Raw genomic sequence first — 15,315 nt, 5'->3', positions numbered from 1 at the left:
AATATATACAATATTACAATGTTAACAATATTACATATCTTCAACTGTCTTTTCATATTTAAATTGGGGTGAAACGAGTAAAATACACAGTGTACAAAACATTAGGAACACCTTCCTAATATTGAGTTGCACTCCCCTTTGCCCTCAGAACAACCTCAATTCGTCGGGCGTGGACTCTGCAAGGTGTCGAAAGCGTTCCACAGGGATGCTGACCCATGTTGACTCCAACATGTTGTGTCAAGTTGGTTGGTTACACACAGGAAGCTGTTGAGCATGAAAAACCCTGCAGCATAGCAGTTCTTCACACACTGAAACCTTTGTGCCTCGCACCTACTGTCATACCCCGTTATAAGGGACGTGAATATTTACTCTTGTCCATTCACCCTCTGAATGACACACACATACAATCCATGTCTCAACTGTCTCAAGGTTCAAAATCTTCTTTAACCCGTCTCCTCCTCTTTATCTACACTGATTGAAGTGGATTTGACATAAATAAGGGATCATAGCGTTCACCTTTATTCACCTGGACAGTCTGTCATGGAAAGAGCAGTTGTTCCTAAAGTTTTGTACACTCAGTGTAAATATCATGCAATTACAAACTGTTGTTAGAGGATTATGTTTTTTTAGACATTGTTAGCGACCAGAAAACGTCTAACTGCCAAAATATGAGGTCTTTCCCAGATGTCTCCATTACCTTGTTGTAACCAGGTTATCTTTATAAGCAGAAAACCAGTTTACAATGCCAAATGTTGCCCCCTGGGTAAGTAGGCTAATTAATGTATCTACGTCAGATTGTGGATGCTGGGGGCTGTGGGGGGATCTGTCCCAAATTGGTCCCAAATGGGTGCCATGTGGCTCAGTATGGCATGTCCCATGGGAGACCAGTATGAAAAATGTCTGCACTCACTACTGTAAGTCACTCTGGATAAGAGCGTCTGATAAATGACTAACATGTAAATGTATTCCCTTTAAAGTGCACTACTTTTGAAAAAGTATGTGTCCCAAATGGCACCCTATGGATCCTGGTCAAATGTAGGTCTAGTGCACTAAATGTGGAATAGGGTGCCATTTGGGACACATCCCTCTGTCACTAAATCCTCTTTGTCACAGTGGATGGATAACATCATCACTCGATAGTCACACACACCACATACCGTACTAAGTGCCAATTTCTCTCTTTCTCTTGTTGGTAAAGCAATGATGCTGAATTACTTTGTGAATATATTAAAGTGCATTTATCCATACTTGATTCTCTCTCTGTGCCTCTGTTGTGTCTGTGATTGGTTTTGTATGAGTCGGGTGATCAGATTATTTGATTTGGAGATGTCTTAGCAATGAGATAAAATGTGTAATATACATGGCACATTGAAGGATGTGTGGCTAGGTAGCCTGGTTAAGGCTGACTGAAAGCTGTACTTATCATTGGGCGCACTGTTCAGTCTGGTTAAAGCAGTGTATGTGACCAAAGGGCCGGTGCTGGAAGGCTGTAACTGCACTTTGGCTCCATCTGGTGGGCAAACAGAGGAGTGGGTCACTGTGATGGATCAAAGAGTGAATGAACATTTCAAGGTAATGAAGCTTGGGAAGAATGAGAAGGTCAAATCCCTTTTATTAAATATTCCCAAAAAATCAAGGGGTTTATTTAATGAATTGTATTACAGGAAAACATACATACTGTGGTTTCAAGTTAAAGGGGCAATCCGCAGTTGAAACAATAACAAAGTGCCACTGTTTCGGTAAAAAGCTGACGGATGAGGCGGAGGAGAAACGTAACTACTCTCAAATTCAAAGTGCTATGGATGCAAGGACTGGCGTTCCATGATATCAAAACGATAGTTTTAACCGTGTTTTGAGGCTATAGAGTGTTTGTTTACATTTACTTTGTTTTACGAGCATTAGAGTCAAACAAACTTCTAAATGCCTCGAACCCCATCAGAAGCCGAAGTATAAGTAATATTCTTCAAGAATCAATGGGTGCATATCCATTTATTTGTAAGGTAAAAAAGTATGTACCAACTGCAGATTGTCCCTTTAAAACATTCACATACCTGTGTTTTAGTTGAGTTCATTCTTTCAGCATTATTACAAGTTCTTAAAAACAGTTTTCATTAAAAACGGAATAAATGTTTCTGTTACAAGAAAAAACATCAATAGCTGGAGATTTTAATGGGCTCCACTGTGCATCTGAGGCCACAGGTGAGATGGTATATGAGGATGTGTCTGAATGCCTTGTCTCTCAGGCCGTAGATCAGAGGACTCAGACACCTGGGCAGGATGATCAGGATGATAAACACAATATACTCAATCTGTGTGGCTTTGTCCATTGCTCTGGATTTCAAGGCTGACACTATAGTAGGAACCAGGGTGGAGGAGAGACTCAGGCCTAGCTGGATCAGGTGCAGGAGAACCGTGTTACGAGCCTTGCTGTTTATGTCCTTGTCTGCGGAGGCTGACTTGGCTACCATCATCATAGCGATGTAGGAGTATATGATGATAAAACCAACGGTCATGAAGACGATGCTGATGAACACATTGTCTACCTGGTTGTGAATCTTCAGGTGGAAAAGCTCGCCGGTAGAGCAGAATTCCTGCATGAACTGGTCCAGGGGCATGGACTCTAGAACCAGCAGCATGACAAGCTTAATGATAGTGTTTAGGGAACACAGGATCCACACCACAGCAATGACCACGCCTGTAGTCCCGGGGGTGACAATGGAGGCATGCCTCAGAGGATAACAGATAGCCACGTACCTGGAAAGGATCATTTTTATTGAGTACCAAATATGGTCAAAAGTAGTACACTATTTAACCTTTATTTAACCCTTGAGGTTAGAAACCTCTTTTGCCTGGGGGACTAAATAGGGGAAAGGGTATAAGCAAACATACCTCTCTAGCGACATCACAGACAGGTTGAGAGGGGAAACAGCGCTGGTGAAAATAGCCACCAACACAATCACAACACATATATATCGGATCACAAACAACCCAGCGACGGCTAATATGTACAGCAGTTGGCTGGCCAGCAGTAGGATGGTGTCGGCGAAGAGGAGGTTACCTACCGGAAATGAAAGCGTTAAACATTTGTTGGGAATACAATAATTACACAATAACAGATTGTATTTTAACACAACTTGAATTGTAATGCATTCTACCCCATCTTTGCTTTCACAAATACATGAAAAGCTAGTTTGGAGTGCATTTAGAGCTTCTAAAGAGCTAAATACCAAATGAATTGGGAACAGGTTATCGTGTAACAAGCCACATGCCATGGAAGATTTCAAATGGAATGTATGACCTGATTGGGCTAGCAGTACTGCTGAAGCATCTGCACACTTCTACAGAGGCGGCTTAGGTTCAGATCTGGCCTTGACACAACCTGTATCTTTCCCCACTGTCATCCTCTCTCAATATCTGTTCAATACTCTTGTATAAAACGTCCGGTAGCCAGGTTTACCAAACAAGATGTAGCGTGAGGTCTCTCTGAACATGGGCTTGCTCTTCAGACTGTACAGCATGATAGTGTTGATGTAGAGGAAGAGGAGACATGGAGACACAGACAGAAAGCCCATGAACGTCCTTATGGGCACTGCCAACCTCTGATTGGTCAACGAAATGTTGTTGGACAGGAGCTGGAATGGGGTTGTTGTATTGGACATGTTTCAGGCGCATCTGTAGAGACAAAAATACTTTAAACAAACATATTTATATTACATGTACAGTGAGGTCTGTACAAATATTTGGACAGTGACACATTTTCTGTTGTTTTGGCTTTGTACTCTAGCACTTGGTAGCGCAGCGGTCTAAGGCACTGCATCTCAGTGCTAGAGGTGTCACCACAGACCCTGGTTTGATCCCAGGCTGTCCCATAGGGTGGCGCACAATTGGCCCAGCATCATCCGGGTTTGGCTAGTTTAGGCCGTCATTGTAAATAAGAATTTGTTCTTAACTGACCTGCCTAGTTAAGTAAAGGATAAATAAAAAGTCCATATCAGATGAACCTTTCAGAAATTACAGTAATTTTTGAACATAGTCTCCTCCCTTTTAAGGAACCAAAAGAATTGGGACAAATTCACTTATACGTGTATTAAAGTTGTCAAAATGTTGTTTTTGGTCCCATATTCCTAGCATGCAATGACTAAATCAAGCTTGTGACTCTACAAACTTATTGGATGCATTTGCAGTTGGTTGTTTATCAGATGATCTATGTCCAAGAGAAATTAATGGCAAACAATGCATTGTGTTATTTTGGAGTCACTTTTACCGTAAATATGAATAGAATATGTTTCTGTGCAATTCGACATTATGAACATGAATGAAAATACTCTCAAATTAAGCTTACAGTCTGCGCTTACAGTCATTGTATAATGTCAAAGTGCTGGAGTACAGAGCCAAAACAAAAACATCATTGTCACAGTCCAAATGCTCTTGGACTTCACTGTATCTGTAATACAGTATATTGCTTATACAGGTCTGGAATGGTGGTGTTGTATTGGACATGTCTCTGTCCCATCATTCTGTCGAGACAAACATACAGCCATTATTGTAATAAATCTATAATATATTTCCTTCAGCCCTGGACAGGTCTGTAATGGTGGTGTTGTATTGGACATGTCTCTGTCGTATACATTAGGACAAACATATGCATTCATTTTACCTCTATGAGAAACATTGACAGGTTGGTCCCAGATCTCTTTGTGCTATATAGCCAAATCCTAAGGTTGTTGTCAATTTCAAACAACAGCTCTGGGAGCAGACTAGCCTATTGCCCGCCCTGTACAATCCCCCATAGGATCAAATCAAACATGCAATATGATAACAATCAAATAAAATCTCAAATTCAAACTGCAATAAATGCAATGCTTATTATGCTAATTGAAAAGCAAAAACAATTGAACACAGCAAAGACAAAGAATTTAAAAAATATTACAGAATCCCACAACTGTTTCCTTCTGTAGCTTTTCAGTCACAATTCAGTTCACATTGAAGGCAGAGGAATCACCCAGGAGATCTCCTGAAGTAATTTCAAAGCAGGAATACTCACTGTCAGTTCAGTTACAGTCTGAGGCTCTGTAGGGCTCTGCCCAAGGCGTGTGGGGTTCACCTCTTGTCCACCTCTTATAAGATATATATCGACAGTTCACTCTACATCACACCATCACATGTGTCAGTCCTGTAGCCAATAACAGAGTAGCATGAGGTGATCTAGCCCGTGAGGGCAGATGTCGGTCTAATCGACCAATGTCTTTATTAAATGTGGACTCTAAAATAGTCGCTAAATTATTGGTGAATCATCAAGAAACGGTTGCATGCTGTAGTCTGGTCCTGTGGTGGTGCTGCCAGTCCAGCCAATCAGGATCCAGAGAGGAACACAAACTGTTAGCCTACTGTAGTGCAGGGCAATTATTTCCATGGAGGGCTTCATTAGAATATATTTTTGCCATCGTGGGCCAGAATCATATTACAGGGTTATACATCATGTATATGACTGTGTTGACAGATATATCTACTGTAAATCACATCCAGATATGCTGCTTATTTTACTTTTTTAACATGCACAGAAATAAACCACATCCATGTCCTTCTTTTGGTAGGTATTTTCATTATTAAACATGCAATGAACTACACAGAGGGAAAAGTACACTGTGCATTCAACACCACGGACAGAACCCTTGTTAACGGGTATGCACAACAACACAAGAAAGAGAGAGAGCTCAACATTACATTTCAACTACTCAATTAGTGTGAGGAGTGATGTCTCTGATGAGCATTGACTAGAGCAGTGAAGTCAGGTATAGTTTCTGATGTCGCTATGCGCAGGATTGCTGAGAGGTGAGAGTCAGTAAGAGATTATCTGTGCCTTGACTTGTTATATTTCATCACTGAAAATGTCTGTTCACATACATAGGATGACCCAAACAGTACAAACATCTTCTGAGCATGACTCCTAATCTTTGGAAAGTTTTGTTCATCGAGAGATTTGTTATTTATTTATTTTATTTCACCTTTATTTAACCAGGTAGGCAAGTTGAGAACAAGTTCTCATTTATAATTGTGACCTGGCCAAGATAAAGCAAAGCAGTTCGACACACACAGAGTTACACATGGAGTAAAACAAACATACAGTCAATAATACAGTAGAAAAATAAGTCTATATACGATGTGAGCAAAGAATGGTAGATGGTAGATTTGGTAGATTTGCAGTGGAAGAATGTGCAAAGTAGAAATAAAAATAATGGGGTGCAAAGGAGCAAAATAAATAAATACAGTAGGGGAAGAAGTAGTTGTTTGGGCTAAATTATAGATGGGCTATGTACAGGTGCAGTAATCTGTAAAGCTGGTGCTTAAAGCTAGTGAGTGATTTTTGGAGTTCGTTCCAGTCATTGGCAGCAGAGAACTGGAAGGAGAGGCGGCCAAAGGAAGAATTGGTTTTGGGGGTGACCAGAGAGATATAACTGCTGGAGCGTGTGCTACAGGTGGGTTTTTTATTTTTATTTTACCTTTATTTTACTAGGCAAGTCAGTTAAGAACAAATTTTTATTTTTAATGACGGCCTAGGAACAGTGGGTTACCTGCCTGTTCAGGGGCAGAATGACAGAATTGTACCTTGTCAGCACGGGGATTTGAACTTGCAACCGTTCAGTTACTAGTCCAACGCTCTAACCACTAGGCTAACATGCCGCCCTGGTGCTGCTATGGTGACCGCCGAGCTGAGATAAGGGGGACTTTACCCAGCAGGGTTTTGTAGATGACCTGGAGCCGGTGGGTTTGGCGACAAGTATGAAGCGAGGGCCAGCCAACGAGAGCGTACAGGTCGCAGTGGTGGGTAGTATATGGAGCTTTGGTGACAAAACGGATGGCACTGTGATAGACTGCATCCAATTTATTGAGTAGGGTATTGGAGGCTATTTTGTAAATGACATCTCCGAAGTCGAGGATCGGTAGGATGGTCAGTGTTACGAGGGTATGTTTGGCAGCATGAGTGAAGGATGCTTTGTTGCGAAATAGGAAGCCAATTCTAGATTTAACTTTGGATTGGAGATGTTTGATGTGAGTCGCAGTGGTGGGTAGTATATGGGGCTTTGGTGACAAAACGGATGGCACTGTGATAGACTGCATCCAATTTATTGAGTAGGGTATTGGAGGCTATTTTGTAAATGACATCGCCGAAGTCGAGGATCGGTAGGATGGTCAGTGTTACGAGTGTATGTTTGGCAGCATGAGTGAAGGATGCTTTGTTGCGAAATAGGAAGCCAATTCTAGATTTAACTTTGGATTGGATATGTTTGATGTGAGTCTAGAAGGAGAGTTTACAGTCTAACCACATATTCTACATTCTTACAGTCTAACCACATGTCCACATATTCTAAGTCAGAACCGTCCGGAGCAGTGATGCTGGACGAGCGGGCAGGTGCAGGCAGCGATCGGTTGAAGAGCATGCATTTAGTTGTACTTATATTTAAGAGCAGTTGGAGGCCACAGAAGGAGAGTTGTATGGCACTGAAGCTCGTCTGGAGGTTAGTTAACACAGTGTCCAAAGAAGGGCCAGAAGTATACAGAATGGTGTTGTCTGCGTAGAGAGTGGGATCAGAGAATCACCAGCAGCAAGAGCGTCATCATTGATGTATCACGAGAAGAGAGTCAGCCCAAGAATTGAACCCTGTAACACCCCCATAGAGACTGCCAGAGGCCCGGACAACAGGCCCTCCGATTTGACACACTGAACTCTATCAGAGAAGTAGTTGGTGCACCAGGCAAGGCAATCATTTGAGAAATCAAGGCTATCGAGTCTGCCGATGAGGATGTGGTTATTGACAGAGTCGAAAGACTTGGCCAGGTAAATGAATACGGCTGCACAGTATTGTTTCTTATCGATGGCGGTTAAGATATCGTTTAGGACCCTGAGCGTGGCTGAGGTGCACCGATGACCAGCTCTGAAACCAGATTGCATAGCGGAGAAGGTGCGGTGGGATTTGAAATGGTTGGTAATCTGTTTGTTGACTTGGCTTTCGAAGACCTTAGAAAGACATGGTAGGATAGATATAGGTCTGTAGCAGTTTGGGTCTTGAGTGTTCCCCCCCTTTGAAGAGGGGGATGACCGCAGCTGCTTTCCAATGTTTGGGAATCTCAGATGACACGAAAGAGAGGTTGAACAGGCTAGTAATAGGGGTTGCAACAGTTTCGGCAGATCATTTTAGAAAGAAAGGGTCCGGAATGTCTAGCCCGGCTGATTTGTAGGGGTCAAGAATTTGCAGCTCTTTCAGAACATCAGCTGACTGGATTTGGGAGAAGGATAAATGGGGAAGGCTTGGGCGAGTTGCTGTGGGAAGTACAGTGCAGTTGACCGGGGTAGGGGTAGCCAGGTGGAAAGCATGGCCAGACGTAGAAAAATGCTTATTGAAATGTTCAATTATAGTGGATTTATCGGTGGTGACAGAGTTTCCTATCCTCAGTGCAGTGGGCATTTGGGAGGAGGTGTTCTTATTCTCCATTGACTTTACAGTGTCCCAGAACTTTTTTGAGTTTGTGTTGCACGAAGCAAACTTCTGCTTGAAAATCTAGCCTTGGCTTTTCTAACTGCCTGTGTATATCGGTTTCTAACTTCCCTGAAAAGTTGCATATCACGGGGGCTGTTCGATGCTAATGCAGAACATCATAGGATGTTTTTGTGTTGGTTAAGTGCAGTCAGTTCTGGAGAGAACCAAGGGCTATATCTGTTCCTGGTTCTAAATTTCTTGAATGGGGCATGCTTATTTAAGATGGTGAGGAAGGCATTTTAAAAAATTATCAGGCTGAGATGAGGTCAATATCCTTCCAGGATACCCGGGCCAGGTCGATTAGAAAGGCCTGCTCGCTGAAGTGTTTCAGGGAGCGTTTGACAGTGATGAGTGGAGGTCGCTTGACCGCTAACCCATTACGGATGCAGGCAATGAGGCAGTGTTTGCTGAGATCTTGGTTGAAAACAGCAGAGGTGTATTTAGAGGGCAAGTTGGTTAGGATGATATCTATGAGGGTGCCCGTGTTAACGACTTTGGGGTGGTACCTGGTAGGTTCATTGATAATTTGTGTGAGATTGAGGGCATCAAGCTTAGATTGTTGGGTGGCTGGGGTGTAAAGCATCCAGTTTAGGTCACCTAGCAGCACAAGCTCTGAAGATAGATGTGGGGAAATTAGTTCACATGTGGTGTCCAGAGCACAGCTGGCGGCAGCGGGTGGTCTATAGCAGAGACAATAGAGACTTGTTTTTAGAGAGTTGGATTTTTAAAAGTAGAAGTTAAAATTGTTTGGGACCTGGATGACCTGGATGATAAGGACAGAACTCAGCAGGTTATCTCTGCAGTAGATTGCAACTTTGGCCATTCTATCTTGTCTGAAAATGTTGTAGTTAGGGATGGAGATTTCCTAAACCAGGATTCAGACACGTCTAGAACATCCGGGTTGGCAGAGTTTGCTAAAGCAGTGAATAAAACAAACTTAGGGAGGAGGCTTCTAATGTTAACATGAATGAAACCAAGGCTATTACGGTTACAGAAGTCATCAAAAGAGAGCGCCTGGGGAATCGGAGTGGAGCTAGGCACTGCAGGGCCTGGATTCACCTCTACATCACCAGAGGAACAGAGGAGGAGTAGGATAAGGGTACGGCTAAAAGCTATGAGAATTGGTTGTCTAGGACGTCCGGAACAGAGAGTAAAAGGAGGTTTCTGGGGGCGATAAAATAGCTTCAAGGTATAATGTACAGACAAAGGTATGCTAGGATGTGAATACAGTGGAGGTAAACCTAGGCATTGAGTGATGATGAGAGAGATATTGTCTCTAGAAACATCATTGAAACCAGGTGATGTCATTGCATGTGTGGGTGGGGGAAATGAAAGGTTGGATAAGGTATAATGAGCAGGGCTAGAGGCTCTATAGTGAAATAATTCAATAAACACTAACCAGAACAGCAACGGACAATGCATATTGACATTAAGGAGAGGCATGCTTAGTCGAGTCATCATAAGGGTCCAGTGAGTAGTGAGGTTGGTTGGGGTCATGGCAATTCAGACAGCTAGCCGGGCCATGGGTAGCAAGCTAACAGAAGATGGAGGTCTGTTTTTAGCCACCTGCGTTCCTCGTCAGTGACATTGTTTTTAATAGTTCTCCAACCACTGCATCAGACTGAAGATCAATAAGCTTAAGTTGCAAGTCAGTTATCCACATTGAAGGTGAAAGAAGAGGAAACCAACAGAAGGCGGCTTGCGTTGAGATGGATAGTTAAGGAGAATAAAGAATGTGTTGTGACTGAGATCCCACTCAAGTTGTACAACCGATGTATAACTCATTAGGCACAATGGTTGTTATACAACAAAGAGTTTTCTGCACCACACATGATTTATTATTATATCACTAAAATATCATTTGTATATCCCAGTAAGGTACTCCCAAATGGGTACTGTAGCATCATACGAGAAACTGTCTTTCCGACTTATCAACCATGTGGAGAAATATGATTTGTAATGGGTTAAATATCTACATCATATCAGTGGTTCATGAGACTGGGTTGTTAAATTTAAGCCATAAACGTAGCCCTCTTCATGTGTTTTATTACCTTGGTTGATGTATTTATCCTATTCTCTCTGCCCAGTGTGATGTGATTAGCTAGTGATTTTAGTTGAGTCCCGTTTTCTATATTGTTTAGTTTGTTGTCAAACTTTATCTTTTCTTTTTCTCACAGAAAACCAGTTTTCTTTTTCTCACAGAAAACCAGTATTTGTTGGGTCTTATTATTTTGTATTTGTTGTATTCTGTTGTTTCTGTATACAGCATTGAAAATGCCTGTCTCTCCATATTAGAAGTCTGCATCAGTCAGGCCCTTAATTCTCCCCATAGTGAAACCCTGACCACCAGTTAACACAACAACCACAACAGACACTCATTATGTCTATGTTTACTCAGAATGTTAATGATGGCACAAAGAAAATAGATGTTTATTTATCATATTAAATATTAATATGACTTCATTAAGGAGGGTGACCAGGGAATTGAAGCAGCATCCCTCCATCCCTCTATGCCCCCATCCCTCCGTCTCTCTATCCCTCAATCCCTCATGAAACAGACAGTCCCTTGTTCCTTTATTACAGTTTGATTATTTTTAATACGATGATTAGACTTTTAATAATCCTTTGTGCCATCATTAACGCTACCAGACAGTAAATATTGACAGCATTCATGCCTGTTGTTATGGTTGTTGTGTTGCGTGTCTGGGAGTCAGGGTTTCTCTACGGAGGGGAGCAGCTTGCATTTGATACTTTTCAAATGCCTTTGGGATTGTCATTACTGAGATCATTTGTGTCCGGCCTCTTGACTACTGATGTTTTGGACATTCAGATGCCTAAATGTTCTCATCATAAAGGTTTAAACTTTGTTATGTGTCGTAGTTAGATTTCAATATGTACATGTCTATTCATTTTCAGTAGTTAAGAAGTGTGATTGCTTTGGATTGTTATGGATGTGTTAGGGATAACACAGATTTTGATGTATGGTTCCAAGCTGTGTGTAGGCCTACTGTATTATCATGCAACAAAGCTACAGAGGCACCAAGGAGTAGCTACACAAGTTTAATGAATGTTCAGAGTTTCACCAATTAAAATGTTATTACACAAACATGGAAATAGGAGAGGTTGGGCATTGTTTATTCACCTTCAACTTTCTGTGAAAAGGAAGACAGAAAGCGAAGAGGGGATCAACATCATCCTTTTCACTCGAAACCACATAAATGTTTGAAAGAATACAACAGACTTTGTCAAAAGTCAAAGGTATTGCACTATATAGGGAATAAGATGCCATTTTGGATGCATCAGACCTATAGACTGTACTTTTCCTCCTGCGACCCTTGGCCCCGAGCTTGTTGACTTAGGTCTCAGCTATGTAAGCGTGCTCCTCTGCCTCCTCCAGCTCATCTCATGCTGCACCTTCTTAAACTTAGAAATGTCCTGGTTGCCTGCTTCCTGCTGTAAAGTGAAAATACAGAGGGAGAGAAGGAGAGAATATGAGAGGAAGAGGAGAGACAGAAAGAGGAAAAGAATAACATCAGCATTCAACGTTTGAACACTCCTTTATGCAGAGAAATGTACTATTCAAGCAGCTCTATTATACTATTCAAGCAGCTCTCCTTGAATAATGGTATAAAGTTAAGAATAGAAGGCCCTAGTCAAAAGTAGGGCACTATATTGGGAATAGGGTGCTATGGTACCATTTCAGTTGCAGCCTATTTGATTGCATGTCTAGTGTGACTCATCACTTCCTCAGACTGATTCTTGCCGGTCTTCAGTTTCAGCTTCAACTTGTCCACCAAGTCTTGCAATCCGTTATTATCCTCCTCAATCTGTGTGTGGGACTCGGGAGAACATCAGGGAGTCAAAGCCTGAGTGTGTGTGCAGGTGTGGAATGAGTCCCCCCAAAGAATTACAGCTACACACAGTGCCTAGTGGGTTGGGGCGGCAGTGTAGTCTAGTGGTTAGAGCGTTTGGACTAGTAACCAGAAGATTGCAAGTTCAAACCCCCAAGCTGACAAGGTACAAATCTGTCTTTCTGCCCCTGAACAGGCAGTTAACCCACTGTTCCCAGGCCATCATTTAAAATAAGAATTTGTTCTTAACTGCCTGGTAAAATAAAAATAAGTGCCTTCAGAAAGTATTCATACACCTTCACTTATTCCACATTTAGTTGTGTTACAACCTGAATTTAAAATGTATTAAATAAGAAGTAAGGAGTTTTTTTTAAATCCTCACCAATCTACAGTACACCCAATACTCCATAATGCCAGAAATATTTGCAAATGTATTGAACATGAAATACAGAAATATCTCATTTACATACAGGTAAGTGTTCACAACTCTGAGTCAGTACATGTTAGAATCTTTCTGTGTAGATCTCTGAGAGCTTTGCACATCTGGATTGTACAATATTTGCACATTATTGTTTTTAAAACATTCTTCAAGCTCTGTCAAATTGGTTTTGATCATTGCTAGACAACCATTTTCAAGTCTTGCCATAGATTTTCAAGCAAATATAAGTCAAAACCATAACTTGACCACTCAGGAAAATGTACTCCTGGTTAGCAACTCTAGTGTAGATTTGGCCTTGTGTTTTAGGTTATTGTTCTGATGAAAGGTGAATTAATCTCCTTGTGTCTGATGGAAAGCAGACTGAACTAGGCTTTCCTCTAGGATTTTGCCTGTGCTTAGCTACATTACGTTTATTTTTTATCGTGAAAACTCACCAGTCCTTAATGATTACAAGCATACCCATAACATTATGTAGCCACAACTACAGACGTGGCCCAAAAAAATTGAGAATGACGCAAGTATTAATTTTCACAAAGTTTGCTGCTTCAGTGTCTTTATATGTTTTTGTCAGAGGTTACTGTGGAATACTGAAGCATAATTACAAGCATTTCATAAGTGTCTGTTACGACTTCCTCTCTTGTTCGGACAGCGTTCGGCTGTTGCCGTCACCGGTCTTCTAACCATCATCGATCCACTTTTCATTTTCCATTTGTTTTGTCTTGTTTTCCTACACACCTGGTTCTCATTTCACACATTAAGTGTTGTGTATTTAACCCTCTGTTCCCCCCATGTCTTTGTGTGGTATTGTTTATTATAAGTGCTTGTGCACATGTTGACTAGTGCGTGACGGGTTTGTACCCATGTCTTGTTATTTTTTATGCCGTTGTTTTGTTCTTTTAAACTGCTCCGGCTATTATCTAGTTCTGCGTCTGACTTCCCTGCCACCGGTTACACACCCCTTACAGAATTCCACACCCCACCATGGAGCCAGCAGGAGCAGGTACCCCGGTTAGAGGAGTAGAGGAGCGCGTCAGAGAACACGCAGCGATGCTTCAGCATCTTGGCGTAACGATGGACCGCGTCGTCCAGACCATGGACCGCTGGGAGAGACAGGGAGTCCCTCCAGTGCCTCCACCAGCACACCCGGGGTTCCCACTACTAGTCCCTCCTGTACCCGTTCCAAGTGGGAGGCGTCTCACCCTTCCCGGGGAGTATGATGGGACGGAGGCACGGTGCCAGGGGTTCCGACTACAGCTGGACCTATACCTGGGCACCGTTTGCCCGGCCCCCTTGGGAAGGGAGATGGTGTCCGCCCTCGTCTCGTGCCTCTCAGAGTGAGCTCTGGAGTGGGCTAACGCCGTGTGGGAGGAAGGAGATGCGGCGTTGGACAACTTCACAGGGTTCACCCGCCGTTCACCTGCCGCCCGAGGGTAGAGCGGCGGGTGAATGCATTTTCCACCTGAGGCAGGGGACGAGGAGCGCCCAGGAGTTCGCCCTGGAATTTCGGACCCTGGCCGCAGGAGTGGGATGGAAAGACAGGGCCCTTATCGACCACTACCGTTGCAGCCTGCACGAGGATGTCCGTCGGGAGTTGGCCTGCAGGGATACCACCCTCATCTTCGACCAGCTGGTGGACCTGTCCATTCGGTTGGATAACCTGCTGGTCTCCAGCGGACGTCCAGAGAGGGCTCTGACAATTCCCTCTCCAGCACCACTGCTCCGGTGCCTATGGAGCTGGGAGGTGCTGCGCTAAGGGAGGCCGGAGGAGGGACTTTCACATGTACCATCTGTGGCCACAGAGGTCACACTGCTGGTCGGTGCCGAGTTGGTTCCTCTAGGGTCGAGGCATCAGGCAGGGCACTCTGGCGTCACCCCAGGTGAGCATGCACTACTCTCATCCAGAGCCCTCTATTGTACACCTGTTTGTGCATGTTTACTTTCCTGAGTTTTCCCCACATTCCCTGCAGAAGGCGGTCGTCAATTCAGGCGCGGCTGGGAATTTTATTGACAGAGCATACGCCCATAGGTTAGGGATCCCTACTGTTCCAGTGGTTAGGCCTTTCCCAGTTCACGCTCTGGACAGTCGACCAATAGGGTCCGGGGTAATTAGGGAGGCTACCATCCCCCTGGGCATGGTGATGCAGGGGGGTCACGAGGACTCTCCTGCATTTCTTCCTCATTTCTTCCTCATTGACTCTCCTGCATTTCCCGTGGTACTAGGCTATCCCTGGTTCGCTCTTCATGACCCCACTATATCATGGCAACAGAGGGCTCTCACGGGGTGGTCGCGAGAGTGCTCAAGGAGGTGTTTAGGGGTTTCCGTTGGTGCGACTACAGTGGAAAGTCCAGACAAGGTCTCCACCGTGGCCGAATATGCCGATTTGGCTCTCGCCTTCTCATAAATCAGATCACGGTGAGGTACAGTTACCCGCTACCACTTCACAGTTCACAGTGGAGGTGGATGCGTCCGAGGCTGGGATAGGAGCCG

The 15,315-nt window shown here is 43.3% G+C and overlaps 1 protein-coding gene across 1 annotated transcript; it reads right to left on the bottom strand.

The window, feature by feature from the left end:
• Positions 1-2,150: 2,150 nt before the first annotated feature.
• Positions 2,151-3,659, bottom strand: LOC135514591 (odorant receptor 131-2-like). The gene is made up of 3 exons (XM_064938018.1): positions 3,458-3,659; positions 2,890-3,058; positions 2,151-2,754 (listed from the first exon to the last, which is right to left on the bottom strand). Exons 1-3 carry the CDS (start codon positions 3,657-3,659, stop codon positions 2,151-2,153), a joined length of 975 nt encoding a protein of 324 aa, XP_064794090.1.
• Positions 3,660-15,315: the final 11,656 nt, after the last annotated feature.

This window comes from Oncorhynchus masou, chromosome 26 (genome assembly GCF_036934945.1).
Source record: "Oncorhynchus masou masou isolate Uvic2021 chromosome 26, UVic_Omas_1.1, whole genome shotgun sequence".
NCBI classification, from domain to species: Eukaryota; Metazoa; Chordata; class Actinopteri; order Salmoniformes; family Salmonidae; genus Oncorhynchus; species Oncorhynchus masou.
Note: the sequence above shows the minus strand (reverse complement) of the source record. Positions and strands in the feature narration are given on the sequence as shown.

Coding starts and splice junctions, on each gene's coding strand:
- LOC135514591 (XM_064938018.1), bottom strand. CDS start 3,659: ATGTCCAATACAACAACCCCATTCCAGCTCCTGTCCAACAACATTTCG. Junction 3,059..3,457: donor CTCACGCTACATCTTGTTTG/GTAAACCTGGCT, acceptor CATTTCCGGTAG/GTAACCTCCTCTTCGCCGAC. Junction 2,755..2,889: donor TCTGTGATGTCGCTAGAGAG/GTATGTTTGCTT, acceptor GATCCTTTCCAG/GTACGTGGCTATCTGTTATC.